Below are 14,666 nucleotides of genomic sequence, written 5' to 3'. Positions count from 1 at the left end.
CCTACCATTGACGCCGTTTACACTTCCTGCTGCCTCGGGAAAGCAACCAACATAATCAAAGACCCCTCCCACCATCTTCCATCAGGAAGAAGATACAAAAGTTTGAAAACACGTACCAACAGATTTAAGAACAGTTTCTTCTCCATTGTTATCAGAACAGTCCTCTCATTTATTAGAGTTAATCTTTCTCTGTACCTTCTCTGTAGCTATAATACTAAATTCTGCATTCTGTTCTATTACCCTGATGTACTTATGTAAGGTATGATTTGTCTGGTTAGCACACAAAGCATTACTTTTCACTGTATCTCAGTACATGTGATAATAATAAATCAAATCAAAACACATTAGGTTTTGCCTCCACCTGTCCAGCTGCCTCCTGAACCCCAACATTACACCTTGGTGCATACCCACCCTAGTTCTCTGCAGTCACCTGTGGAGGCCATAGTGGTGGTCACTGCTAATGCCACCCCTCCAGCAGCCTACCATGCTCTCTGATGCTAGTTTACGTAGCCCGCTAACCTACAGTTTCCTCATCACATCCGTGTCCTCACCTCTACAAGTGCCTTTGCTTTCTCCCTTCAAACTTTGGAAGCCCCCTTCCCATTTGGCAGTGATCCTCCAATTGCCCTTATAGATCTGTCCACCTTGCATCCTCCTCAATGATAAATGCATGAACCTCCAGGATTGCATTCTCCTCAGACTTCTAAATGACTTTGATGATCGGCCCCTTAGCATAACAGACCAGACCTCAACCACTGTGTTTGCAGCTCCCTGACAATGCACAATTCCCCTGACTGCTATTGATGACCCGCCCAGACTGACTGTAGACAGCACAGACTGTAGTCAGACATATCCCCTTTCCATGCCTGGCACTAGTGGATGAACGACCGTATCCAAGATCCTGGACTGTGTGTGCATTTGGCCCATGAGTGATGGTACCAGGACCCTCTGACTGACAGCTGACCCAACTTGACTAGACTGAAGACTAGTCCATACCCACTTTCCAATGTGGCCATTTGGTTGAATATGTGTGCAATGTATTTGCCATACAGGCGGCTGGCATGTACAGTAGGTGCTAACTGACATCTTGGTGCACCATATAGCCAGATATTCCCCATTCCCAAGCCCTGGACAAATGCCTACTGACAAGTATGACAATCAGCCTGTGTGTCTGCACAAAAGAGCACATCAATACAACAGTACTAATAACCTTTAGGTTCTGGCTGAAGTGCCAACATGCTGACAGACATGGCACAGCATGGATAGTGCAAAAGTGACTGAATGCTAAGGAAGCAAGCCAGCAGTCCAATCATTAGCTGGGTGCCTATCCCTGTGCATGCCCTTGCCACAGCCTTTCAATGCTAGTTCCCGGTGCACCTTCAATGCAGCTCTGCGCTTCCTAAGCATACTGCAAGTGAATCAGAGAAGTGCCATGAACGTTCTGAGGGATTGGCAAGTGTCCATGCATGCAGCTGGCGCCCATGGATTGTGCCCTGAAATGTCGTTTGGTACTGAGCAACAAAGTAGGTTTTTGCAGCCAGCAGTGAGCTGAAGTCACCAGGCACCCAATCTAACTTCAATGTCAAGAATTCTTGATGTCTAGTTTCATTGTTGTGTTGGATAAGATAGGAAGCTGAATATTAATGAGGCATTTTACAAATAACAAATTGGCAATTCACAACTCCCTCAAAAGAAAGTCACCTTACTGCCTGCCAAAGGATACAGCAAATTGCTCCCAACATCAAGATAGGTCTCGTCATATTTTGCGTGAGATTCTCCCACAAATGTCCCCATAACCCACATCGTTCAGGCCTCTATTAGCTTCTGCCCAACACATTCATCACTTCTCATATAACTGCATCCATGGACTCAACTAAACAAAGTGAAGATGAATTCTCTAATCTTTATTTCAGATTTGAAATATTAAATAATGCATATTCTCTATTATGATTTCAGGCAACATCTCTGCTGAGCAATGGTTAATTTTTTTGATTATTAGAAACCACCCAAAAATGATTCACTGAGACTGTTTTCACAGTGGAAGGGTTGAAGAGAATTGGTTTGATTTTTCCAAGTGATTCAAACCCTGCCAGAATTATTAGACACAACATGTAGGCGAAACAAATGGGCAGAAACCCATTGACGATAGGGAAAACATTGAAATAATGCCAACAGGGCAATGCATCTTTGGATGGACCAGGGATGGCAGATCAGAGATTGAGTTGCAGCAAAATGTAGAAATTATGTATTAAAAACAATAACCAAGAAAGTCACCTTACTGCCTGCCAAAGGATACAGCAAATTGCTCCCAACATCAAGAAAGGTCTCGTCGTATTTTGCGTGAGATTCTCCCACAAATGTCCCCATAACCCACATCGTTCAGGCCTCTATTAGCTTCTGCCCAACACATTCATCACCTTTCATATAACTGCATCCATGGACTCAACTAAACTATGTTCCCTGAACCCCTCTAACCCACTGGACAGTAAAACTTTTTTTTCACATTTATGTCTGACAATATCTACAACCTGATTCTGTCAGACTCTGACCATCTTCCTCAGTCATTCTGGAAGCTGTTTCACAAAGACTCTTTCATTCATCACCACCACCTCCAGATCCCAAGACAACTTTTCAGTTTACATAACCTACATTTTAATCTGCCAGAAGCTTACGATACAGAAGCTTACATTCCCAGACTTCAGAAGCTCTTTTCAATGCTCTCCAGGGTGCTCCATGAGCCATTTCAGAATATCAAACTCACTATGAACTACACAATGTGAGATCTGACATAATAATAAAATATGTTTAATAGTCAGTTTTAAAGAAGAATAATGAAGTAGATGTAACACAATGAACTTATATTTTGACAACCCCAGTCTGGATTCAGACAAGATTTTTGAGCATCGTAAAAGTTGATCATTCTTCCAATATGGATAAATAGAGCTTTTTTCTAAAGCTGAGGAGAATTATATCAATACTATATAGGAGGATTTTATTTTATGCTTTGATCGGAAGTTCCTCAAGGTGAAATTTAGGACTAGTTGTCTCATATGCAGGTTTTAAAAAAATTAAAAGTCAAACTGGTCACATCAGTCTTTCATTGTCAATGATGCATTTAAAAAAGTAGGGGATTTGGGGCCCTCTTGTGGCATAGTGGTACTGACCCTACACCTCAACCAGGAGATCCAGGTTCAAGACTCACCTGCTCCAGAGGTGTTTCTCTGAACAGGTTGATTACAAAATTTGGTTAAATAAAAAGAAATTTAAAACAATAGAATACTTGGATGTGCTCCCTCCTGGATTCTGTTCATTTCTCTGACATCAATCCAAGATAGGATAAAGATAACATAAAGACACTAGAAAAGATTTATTCTCAACATATGGTGTTTTGTTTCAGACGATGTCAGTCAACTTAAGTGGTGCTTACTCTGGCCATTACATCAACATTAGAATAGTCAGGTCTTTCAACCTGAGCTCTTCTTTCATGCTGTCAAGAACTGTCATGCAATGACTGTGTTGTGGCAGATTTCACTACTGACGAAATATGTGATCTGATATAAGCAACTTGATGGTTTGGCACAATAGTGCAATTAAAGATCCAAAATTTTGGGCGATTCAGTTAAGTTACCTGGCCTTAAGAAGTGTGAATGGAACCAGATCTCAGGTTGTCAAAATAAAAACACGCAATGTCTTATGATTACCATACTACATTAAACTGTTTATAACTGACAATTTAATCAACCTCATTATAGATCTGGAATGCTTCAATAGCCAACAATTAGCTTCAGGCCAGTACAAATGCTCATTAACCTATCATAACCTTGAAAAGACAATTTGTTGATAATTGATTTGGCATTTTTAAAAATAGTACCAATAGGACACAAAACAAAATCAGGGCAGCTACTACTTTTTACATTGTCAGGCAAGGTTTTAAGAGAACTATTACAACATATTTTATTAAAAGCTTCAATGCAGTCAATTTTGTCTTTTGATTTGTGGCTAGTATCAGAACAGTAGGAAATCACAGCCCATTCATTTTCACAGATTAATGTATTTTCCAGCTCACTTAAATGGTTCATTTAATAAAGTTTGGACAGCTCAACGACATGAAGATTCCACTATATCCATTCTGACCACACAATTCACAGTAGGGTAAAAGGCACACTACAACAGTTTCCCTAGGAGAGAAAGCACACAAAAAAAGATTGATGAGGTGTTTGTAAGGCCATAAGAAATAGAAGCAGGAGTAAGCTGTTCAACTCACTGATTCCGCTGTACTATTCAACAGGATCATGGCTGATCTGATTGCAGCTTTCATTCCACTTTCCTACATGTTTCAACACTTGATCAAAATATGTAGACTTGCTGGAAATCAGATCTATATGTGTTCATGCCAGCAAGAGACAGAGGCATACGTATACTTGGATGTGATACTCCCATCATAACAAATTACTCATGCTTACTGCCAAAGCTCATTAATGAGGAGGGTTGCGTTTTGATCAAAGCATCAGAGGTAACACGGGCTCATGAAGTTCCACCCAGCAGGGAGAAAAGGGAGGGAAAGTGCAAAGGTTTTTCTGAAAAGTTCAAAATGCTTTCCATCTTCTTTTCCTCACAGAACCATCACACAATTATCCCATGGCCTCTTACATGGTACTTATGAACAACTGTTTAGATAGTAGTTTAAGATGATTGATTGAACATGTTCTCTTCTCTCTCTATGGAGAAGCAATTATCCTCAGTTCAATTCATTCCCAGCAGAGAAAAGAACCTTACAATACATGGAATCAGATCTTGTGAACTGGAATTTTACTGTGTTCTCTAATTTATGACCAACCTTTGAAAATAGCAGTTACTATACAGCACTGAAATAAACAAACATTTTTTAGAGTAACTGTAAACTTAGGATAGTTTTGTTGTCATAGTGTACAGGTTCACAATATATCTCACACCTTAACAAAATGGAACTCAAACAACAGATGAAAAACAACAGAAATTAGACTGCCTCAACACATCATCATATGCAATGACTGCTAGTCTAGTGGGGTTTGTTAGCACAAAGTTGACTAAATTAATATTCAAGACGCAAAAGTAAACTGCAGTTTTTAGAAATATTAAATTAATAAAGAGAATACTTTAATGCATCGGACACAGTTTTGACAGAGATTTCCAATGATTTTGCTTTTTCTGCTACTACCAAATCTACTGGTAAAGTTGCAAAAAGGATATTCAAGGCACTTACCTTGTATGTTCAAAACCTGTTCAACAATGACATCATTAAGTTCCTTTTTCTGCATCTCTGCACGGATTCGCATGGCTTGATTGGCATATGGCGTCACAACTCCTATGCTATTTTCATCCAGCTTCCCCCAGGCCACTGGCCATCTTTTCTGCAATTCTTCCACTTGCTCAGCTATTTCCAAAACCTGAAACGGATTGCATTTAATTGTAGCATATCCACTATCCCCCCATGATTCCTACCCTCTCAAAACAAACAGATTCGTTTAGAATGCTCCTAAAATTGGTACATCCGGAAGCCAAAGTGATACAATTACTAACTTGCACAAAAAGTGGTATTATTTCAGGCTTCAACCGATTTAAAAGGTCATCGATATTTTAATGATCAATTTAGACAGGTTCCGTGCCTAGGTTGGTCTGTTCTGATAAGTAAACTGCTTAGCATGGTAATTTTGCACTTCAGACCTCACTATACCCACTGCATTACAAACATTTCAAGAAAATGCACTTTGACTGAAAAAGATAAAATCACTGTGGCAGTTGCATATTGTCACATTTATTAACAAAGTAGATGGTCATTAAGTGTCCCTCAGCCCTGAAGCTCAAAATAAAACACAACCGGATATCTTGTGTAGAAGAAATCTACATTTGAAATGCAACATTGTCTTCAATATAGGATCTACTAGCTCCAGTTTTGACACCATGCCTGATAAAAGAAAAATGTCTTTGACCAAATACCAATGCATATGTCCCTTACAATGTTCATTATGGCATTGATTCTTAAGTAAATGAGAAAAATTCAGCCACCTTTACTTAAAACTCAGTCTATTCTGCCAAGAGAAGGGCACTTGAGGCAATATGACAGTGTCCCTGTCTCTGGGCCAGGAAGTCTGGGCTCAAGTTCCACTCGTATCATAACAATTCTGAACACGTTGATATATTTTTTAAAAAGCGATAAATTAAGGGACTCTTGTAGCACTGTGGTTGTACCCCTACTTCTGAGTCAGAAGGCCTGGATTCAAGTCCCACTTGCTCACATCTGAATAAGTTGAATAAAAATATCTATCTTGCCAATGAATAACTAACTAATTAATATCAATGAAGGCATTACTTCACAACTGGTTACTCTACAAGGTTGAGCAGTTATGTCTCTAAAAATATACTTTCAAAGAATCACCACTCTTTCAAATGGAACTGTTGCCTGCTATTCTGTGTAAATAACATGCAATGTGCTGCAAAAAGTAATTAACATCTGCTCTCAGGCAAACCCATTTATTGACCACTTTTCCTATAAGGTTGTTTCTGTCCATTTCCTTATTTCCAATTATTTCTGCTTACCCCTGTCTTAGAATGGTTGATATGCTTGCCCTCAAAACAGTTGCTGCACTCCACAAAGTAAATCAGTGTTCAACTACCTCAAGATCTTTTGCTAACATGATAAAGTTCCAAATAAATACAAGTATTTACTTTCCTACACTTTCACCTGTTTTCTGTATATATATATATATATATATATATATGCCATTTCAATACTTTCTCTCCCACCTGTACAGTTCTTAAAATCTCACCATTTGTCTTTGGATTTATGTCTGATTTTAGTCACTCTGTGGGACTGTCTCTTGCCCTTATTGGCAGTTTTTCTTCATCTCCCAAATTCAACTTCTTACATTAGCTCTCCTCTCTCAAAGCCTTATTTCAATTCTCAAAACTTATCTTAATCCATCGCCGTTATAGACTAGCCCTTCATGTTTCAAATTTGATTGCATCCACTCATTGAGGTTCTATCCCCCATGTGTATACTGTCTCACATGCTAACCCATGAAGACTCTATCAGATTTTTTTTACAGTTTTGTTAGATTAATTGCTGGTACTGGATTAAGTGTCTCCAAGTATAATGTTAGGATGACAATTGTTCAGAATTCAATACAAATTTATCAAATTTATAAAAGGTACCAAGCCAGAAGGGGCAGTCAGATCACGGAAGTAAGCTCAGAAATTACAAAATGAGTTGAATGAAATACTTTATGTGGGCAGAGCAACGATGAGTGAAATTTAATACAGATAAATAAATGGCCCTATAAGTAGAATTGAGCAGATGGTCCATGAATAACGTTGAAATAGTGAAGGATGGGAGTGAAAGAGATTCAAATCTAAGACCCGGATTTTAGCAGAATCATGGAAGCTCTATAACTTATTCAAAATTCCATTAGGATCCTGAATCCAGAAATCCTGCTTCCATTTCAGTATGGGTGGCAAGAAGAGACACATGAAATAATTTTCAGAGCGGGAGCCTTAGCAGGGCCATTTGAATTCAAACAGACCCCATTTTCAATGGAGGATTGGCCTTAATTCGCAGCATGGGACTTACGATGCTTTAAAAAAAAGACATAAATTTTCATAAAAGTCTCTTGAAAGTTCATGCCCTCAGGTTAGTAAAATCATCTTGACTTTTTTTGATGGTGGAGGGAAGAAGGGATAAAACAGCCTCCCTGTTTCTCTAAGTTGGAAAATAAAATTCAGTGCCTGTAGTTTCAATAGACAACTCTACGTACTATCATTCTGTATTATTATGCTTAACCAATTCTACAGCCTGTCATTGTCATTGTGGGGCACTGGAAGTTCACAGTTTCAATGACAGCTCCAACAGAACTCTCTGACTTTGACATGGGACTGTGACAAATGTTTGGTTTTAAGAAAGGGATTAAAGACTTCAGGGGATTTAAGATTATTGTCCTACCTTCAGGCAGCAGTGAGAACTGGACTTCCAAGAGACATCTTTAGCTGGGAACAGATAAAAGAGAGAGCAAAGCTCAGAGCCCTCACCTTCTGAGAGCAGAGACAACTAGACCTACAGCAGACAACACAGTGTGGAGCTGGAGGAACACAGCAGGCCAGGCAGCATCAGAGGAACAGGAACGTTGACGTTTCAGGTCAGGACCCTTCTTCAGAAATAGGGAGGGAGAAGGGAGCTAGGAAATAAATAGAGAGAGGAAGAGTGGAGCTAAGTAAGGTAGATGGGATGGTGATAGGTGAGTGCAGGTAGGGAGTGGTGGGGATTGGTCAGTGGGATGGGTGGAGCGGATAGGTGGGAGAGAAGATAGACAGGTTGTGTCAGGTCAAGGAGGCAGGTGAGAGGGAGGCTTGGACTTGGGATGAGGCCGGGGGTGGGGAGATTTTAAAACTGGTGAATTCTATGTTTAGGCCATCGGGCTGTAGCTCCCATGGTGGAATATGAGGTGTTGCTCCTCCAGTTTGCAGGTGGTGTCATTGTGACACTGGAGGAGGCTCAGGATGGACATGTCACCCAGGGAGTGGGAGGGGGAGTTAAAATGGTTGGTGACTGGAAGGTGTTGTCATTTGTCGCATACAGAGTGTAGATGCTCTACAAAGCTGTCTCTGAGTCTATGCTTGGTCTCACTGATGTAGAGAAGGCCACATCGGGAGCAACGAATACAGTAGACCAAGTTGATGGATGTGCAGGTGAACCCCTGTCTGATATGGAAGGTTGGTTTTGTGCCTTGAATGGAGGTGAGGGGGGAGGTGTAGGGGCATTGTGTAGCACTTCCTGCGGTTTCAGGGAAGGGTGCCAGGGGTGGTGGGCTTAGTGGGGATTGTGGAGCGGACAAGGAAGTCGCAGAGAGCGCGGTCCCTATGAAAGGCAGATAGGGGTGGGAAGGGAAATATCTCTTTGGTTCTGGGGTCACATTGTAGATGGCGGAAGTGGCGGAGAATGATATGTTGGATGCGGAGGTTGGTGGGGTGGTATGTGAGGACAAGGGGGATCCTGTCTTTATTTTTGTTGGGGGGAGGGCATGTGAAGGCAGAAGTGCGGGAAATGCAAGAATAAGGTTGAGGGCTTTTCGATCACTGGAGAGGGAAAGTTACGGTCCTTAAAATAGGAGAACGTTTGGGATGTGCGGGATCCCACTCTCTCTCTGCGACATCCTTGTCCGCTCTACACTCCCCAAGAACCCCACCACCCCCAGCACCTTTCCCTACAGCCGCAGGAAGTGCTACACAATGCCCCTACACCTCCCCCCTCACCATTCAAGGCACAAAACAAACCTTCCATATCAGACAGGTGCTCACCTGCACATCCATCAACTTGGTCTACTGTATCCGCTGCTCCCGATGTGGTCTCTTCTACATCAGTGAGACCAAGCGTAGACTTGGAGACCATTTTGTAGTGCATCTGCACTCTGTACGCAACAAATGACAACACCTTCCAGTCACCAACCATTTTAACTCCCACTCCCACTCCCTGGGTGACATGTTCATCCTGTGCCTCCTCCAGTGTTACAATGACACCACGTGCAACCTGGAGGAGCGACACCTCATATTCCGCATTGGAAACCTACAGCCCGATGGCCTAAACATGGAATTCACCAGTTTTAGAATCTTCCCACCCCCGGCCTTATCCCATGTCCAAGCCTCCCTCTCATCCCTGCCTCCTTGACCTGACACAACCTGTCCATCTACTCTCCTGCCTATCCTCCCTATCCATCACACTGACCAATCCCATCACTCCCTACCTGCACTCACCTATCACTATCCCACCTACCTTCCCTAGCCCCACCCTTCCTCTCTCTATTTATTTTGGAGCTCCCTTCCCCCTTCCCATTTCTGAAGAAGGGTCCTGACCTGAAATGTCAACTTTCCTGCTCCTTTGATACTGCCTGAACTCCGTATTCCTCCAGCTCCACACTGTGTTGTTTTTGACTCCAGCATCTGCAGTTCTTGCTATCCCTGAGTAGACCTAGAGGAGACACCTCGACACCTGGAGCTGTCTGAGTTTGAAGAAAAATAGAAGTAACATCACAGGAAAACTGTAAGTTTATTGATTGGGGAGAAAGTACTGTTTGGGGATGTCTTCATAAAACTGAAAATTAGAAGAATGTATTTTTTGTTTAGGGGCACATAGTCAGACTATCCCAGAGTAAAACAAAACATAGTGTATGTGAGGAATTTGACTTAAACAGAAAATTCAGTACATGGGGGTAAAGAGTTGCTTTCAGAAAGGTTTACTGCAAAAATGTTAAGCTTGCTGAGCGCAGAGTTCAGTGTAGCTGGAAGGCAGGTGGTGTAAGGACTGTGTCACAAAGCAAAGAAATTTTGAAAAATATAAACTTTTAAAACAACATAACATTAAGTTTACAGTAAATAGTACAAAAGTAAGATTAAGGTATGGCAGGGCAGTATGACTGAGCAAAATGCCCATCCTGTGGCATGTGGTAAGTCATGGGTATTTCATGTGACCAAGACAGGTATATGAACAGGAAGTATCACGAGATATACAAGTTTGAGCCACAGGCTTCAAAGCCTGAGCAGCAGCTACAGTCACTATAGTGTATCTGCAAGGCAGAGAACTGTGTGGCTAGTGAATTCAGAGAGGTGGGTCATATCATAGATTGGACAGCAACATGTGACAGGGGAGTCATTAGCTAGGCCAACAGACAGATGTTTCTGTGGATGCAAGCATGACTCCAGGATGATATGTTCCTTCACTGGTGCCAAGGTCGAGGAAATCACAGAGCAGCTGCAGTACATGCTTCAAGGCAGAGGTCATGGCCCTGTTTGATATCGACAACACAGGTAGGAACAGAATATTGACCTAGGGAGTTTGATGGAAAATTAGCAAAAGTAGCAATCTCCAAATTATTCTTAGTATCAAGTGCAGGAGAGTGCAGAAATAGGTGGATAAGACAGATGAATCCATGTTGGAAAAGTAATTCAGGAGGAAGGACTTTCGATTCCTTTAACATTGAAAGTGATGGCACCTGTACAATGTAAGCCAGATGGGCTTCACCTGAACAGAGCCAGGACTGAGACTGAGTTCAATGGGGCAAGAACAGAGCTGGGACAGATGGGAGGCAAAGTTTGGCTGGAAAATCATCAAAGAAATGTTTTTGACCCAACTGAGGCATACAGACCTCAAAAGGACCAAGGCAAATAAATTCAGAGCTCTAAGGATGAAAAAAATGAGATAGAAATCAAGTTAAAGAATACAAAATGTGATTGTGACAGCGTCAGGTAGAAAATATAACTGAGAACCAAGCCAAATACAGAAGGTTCAGAAGGAGGGTGGGGAAACACTTGGAAAAGCAAGCAAGAATTGCAAAGAGAGATTCTGAGAAAAGACTAGCAGGTAAATAAAGGGGAAAAGTGTGGTAAAAGGAGGAGTTAATTAGGGAACAAAACAGACAATAAGAAATAGAGACAGGAGTAGGCCATTTAGCCCCTCAAGCCTCTTCCGCCATTCAATGAGATCATGGCTGATCCAACAGTCCTCACTTCAACTTTCTGGCATTTTCCCATAATTCCCATAATTCCTCTAGCAAGAAAGGAAGACCCAGGAAGGAATTTTAGAAGGAAAATCATGTCTAAGTAAATTGCTGGAGTTTAGCAAAGTAGCAGAAGGCGTTGATGGGGGTAATGTCATTGATGGGTGAATATGGACTTGAAAAGGTATTCGACATGGTGCCACACAATGAATAAAGTTAAATCTCAGGAATAAAGGGGACTGTAGCAGCACAGACACAAAATTGGCTCAGACTTAGCAAACAGAGTAACCGTTAATCGATATTTTTTGCGCTGGAGGAAGGTGTGAATTGGCATTCCCCAGAGTTTGGTTTTGGGACACTTGCTTTTCCTAATGTATATCATTGATTGCAATCTTGCTGTGCAGGGGATAATATGCACCTTTGCAAATTATATTGCTTGACAATGGATCGTAACCATAAACTATATACAGAAATAATGAATGCTTGAGACAGGTTTCTCTGTTTTAAAAAAAGGGAGCATACAAGACTAAGATGACTGTAAATGTAAATTCTAAGACACTAATTCAGTGACTATCTGGAAAAGTCTTGTGTGTATTGCCTCAGAACTGGGAGAGAGCATGTAATTTTACACTTGGAGGGTGTCAAGGAGCTTCTGACAGAGACACTTCAAAAGGAAAAATATGCATGGACAAACTAAATTGTAATCTACTATGGTTGCAGAGATAATGGAGGCCAATTACCAACTCAGCAGAAAGCATCTCCTGAGAATTACATAGCAGCAGCCTGTGGACATTATGTAAAGTAAAAGAAAGACATGTTGCATTTTCCCCTTCCAGGAATGCATAAGACAGAGTGTAAAAAATCAACCACAACCCAGATTGGCATATGACAGTCTGATATACTAGTCCTATGCATCTGTTGTATGCTGTCATGTTCACAACTGCACATAAAGGGAAAAGTCACTCTCTCTGGCTGATTGCTGGGAGTAAGTCACAAGTCAGCAAATCTACTGCCAAAAAAAGTCAAAAAAAACTCCCATAGGCAAACTGGCAGAACCAAGAATTTCCGGACCAGTTGATTAACTGCCGAGGTCAGCACTACTGGAATCACCCAACTTAACGGCTGTAATATTTCACCATTTACTTCTCATGGACAAACCAAAGACTGATTCGTTTTTTAAAAGACTGCCATACATTTTCTCACTCCTCATTCCTAACCTGTATATATGTGCAATCTGTCTTATTATTCTTCCTCCTGCTTTAATAACTAGTAAAATTACTCTTTCTTTAAGCTAAGAAAACCAGGTTAAATTGATATCCAGAGATAGTAGGAACTGCAGATGCTGGAGAATCTGAGATAACAAGGTGTAGAGCTGGACGAACACAGCAGGCCAAGCAGCATCATAGGAGCAGGAAAGCTGACGTTTCAGGCCTAGACCCTTCTTCAGAAAATTTTCTGAAGAAGGGTCTAGGCCCAAAACATCAGCCTTCCTGCTCCTATGATGCTGTTTGGCTTGCTGCGTTCATCCAGCTCTACACCTAAATTGATATCTGGGCAGGAAGGGATGCCTTGTCTGAAGTTAACCTTGTTCGCAACCAACAAGAGTGAGGAGGGGGTTGAATATAAAAAGTGGAGCCAGTTCTTTCCTCCTCATCCAGGAATATAACATTTGGGGTTGTCCTGTCCAGCATCATAACTTCTGCCTGATGACTGGTCATAACAATGCAAAACTTGGAAGTATTGTAAACTCCAAGGAGGGCCATGTAAATTTCAAAAAGACAAATTGGTAGAGTGGGCAAACAGGTAGCATGAAGTTCAAAGAGGAGAAACGTGAAGTGATACATTTGGTACAACAATCCTGGAGAAACATATAAAATACAGGGTGCAACCCCTACAGGGTGTGCAGGAAACAAGGGACTTTGGTGTAATTATAATTAAGCCACAGAAGGAGACAGGGCAGACACAACGAGCGAAGAATGAAACATACAGCATCCTAGGCTTTATTAACAGGACATAGAGGACAGATGCAAGGAGGTTAAGCTAAATATGACATAGGCCAAACTGGACGAAAACTGACAATAAGGATACACGAACACCAACTAGCCACCAAGAGACACGCCTAATTCTCACTCGTCTCAATACACACAGACAAAGAAGGACACAAATTCGACTGGGACAACACATCAATAATAACACAAGCCAAACAGGGACATGCCAGGGAATTCCTGGAGGCCTGGCATTCCAACTGGAACTCCATCAATAAACACAGTGAACTGGACCCAATATACAAACCACTGAAAAACAGAACTGGAAGTAGTGCCAACCACCCCAGCAAACCGAGGTATATAAATAACAAGCGGGACAGAACACCAATGCTTCACCAGAGGCACACTGACGATGTTACCTAGCAGGGTGACGAAATGTCTGCAATCAAACACACCAGCTTGACGAGCAAGGCTACAACCTCAAGGTGTGGTATGAGCAGGGTGAGGTGTGGTGGAGGTGTGGTGTACGGGGTGTGGAGGATGTGGTGTGTGTGTGTATGTGTCCACATGCGTGTGCATGTCAAAACTAAGTACACCTGCCTGAGCCCCATTCCTGCTGCCGCAGTGGGTGCAGCAAGCAGAGAAAGCATTTGTCCTCTAGGAAGGAGATGACAAACAGAAAACTGTGCGAAAATTCGGGAGTGAAAATCCAAGCCTTAGACTCAACATTTCACATGTTCAACTGATGCAAACTGTTGACTAATTTTTTTTTTATTGTGCATCCTTGCTTCTGCTAAACTTGTGGCTTAATTATATTCCCACTTCTGGCTGTGATAAAACCCCACAATATAAACAAACTGCCATTAACAATCTAGGAGGTCTTCAGTCATTTGCTCTCTGACATATCTTCTGAAAAAACTGACCTAGTCAATCATAAAACCCCTGCATAAAAAGAGACCAACACCCAGATGCCACCAATCTGAAATCTAAATTTAAACAGAAAGCTGGTATTAATGTATGTAAAATACACTTTATATCACGGATCCCACAAATGTTCGATTTCCATTTTCAGAAAAGTTACACTAGTTAAAGATACAAACATGTAACATTGGAGAGTTCTAGTTTACAGAAAATCCACCTGTTAGAAGATCCAGCGTCCTTC

General features: G+C 41.5%; 1 protein-coding gene across 1 annotated transcript in view; it reads right to left on the bottom strand.

Moving 5' to 3' along the window:
- LOC109936213 (probable helicase with zinc finger domain) overlaps positions 1-14,666 on the bottom strand; it is a 198,378-nt gene that overhangs the window by 179,405 nt on the left and 4,307 nt on the right. The window contains exon 2 of the mRNA XM_048609707.1: positions 5,243-5,426. Within this exon, the coding sequence (XP_048465664.1) occupies positions 5,243-5,426 (184 nt within the window). The remainder of the gene's footprint in view (positions 1-5,242; positions 5,427-14,666) is intronic.

Source organism: Rhincodon typus, chromosome 21 (assembly GCF_021869965.1).
Source record: "Rhincodon typus isolate 14 chromosome 21, sRhiTyp1.1, whole genome shotgun sequence".
NCBI lineage: Eukaryota > Metazoa > Chordata > Chondrichthyes > Orectolobiformes > Rhincodontidae > Rhincodon > Rhincodon typus.
Note: the sequence above shows the minus strand (reverse complement) of the source record. Positions and strands in the feature narration are given on the sequence as shown.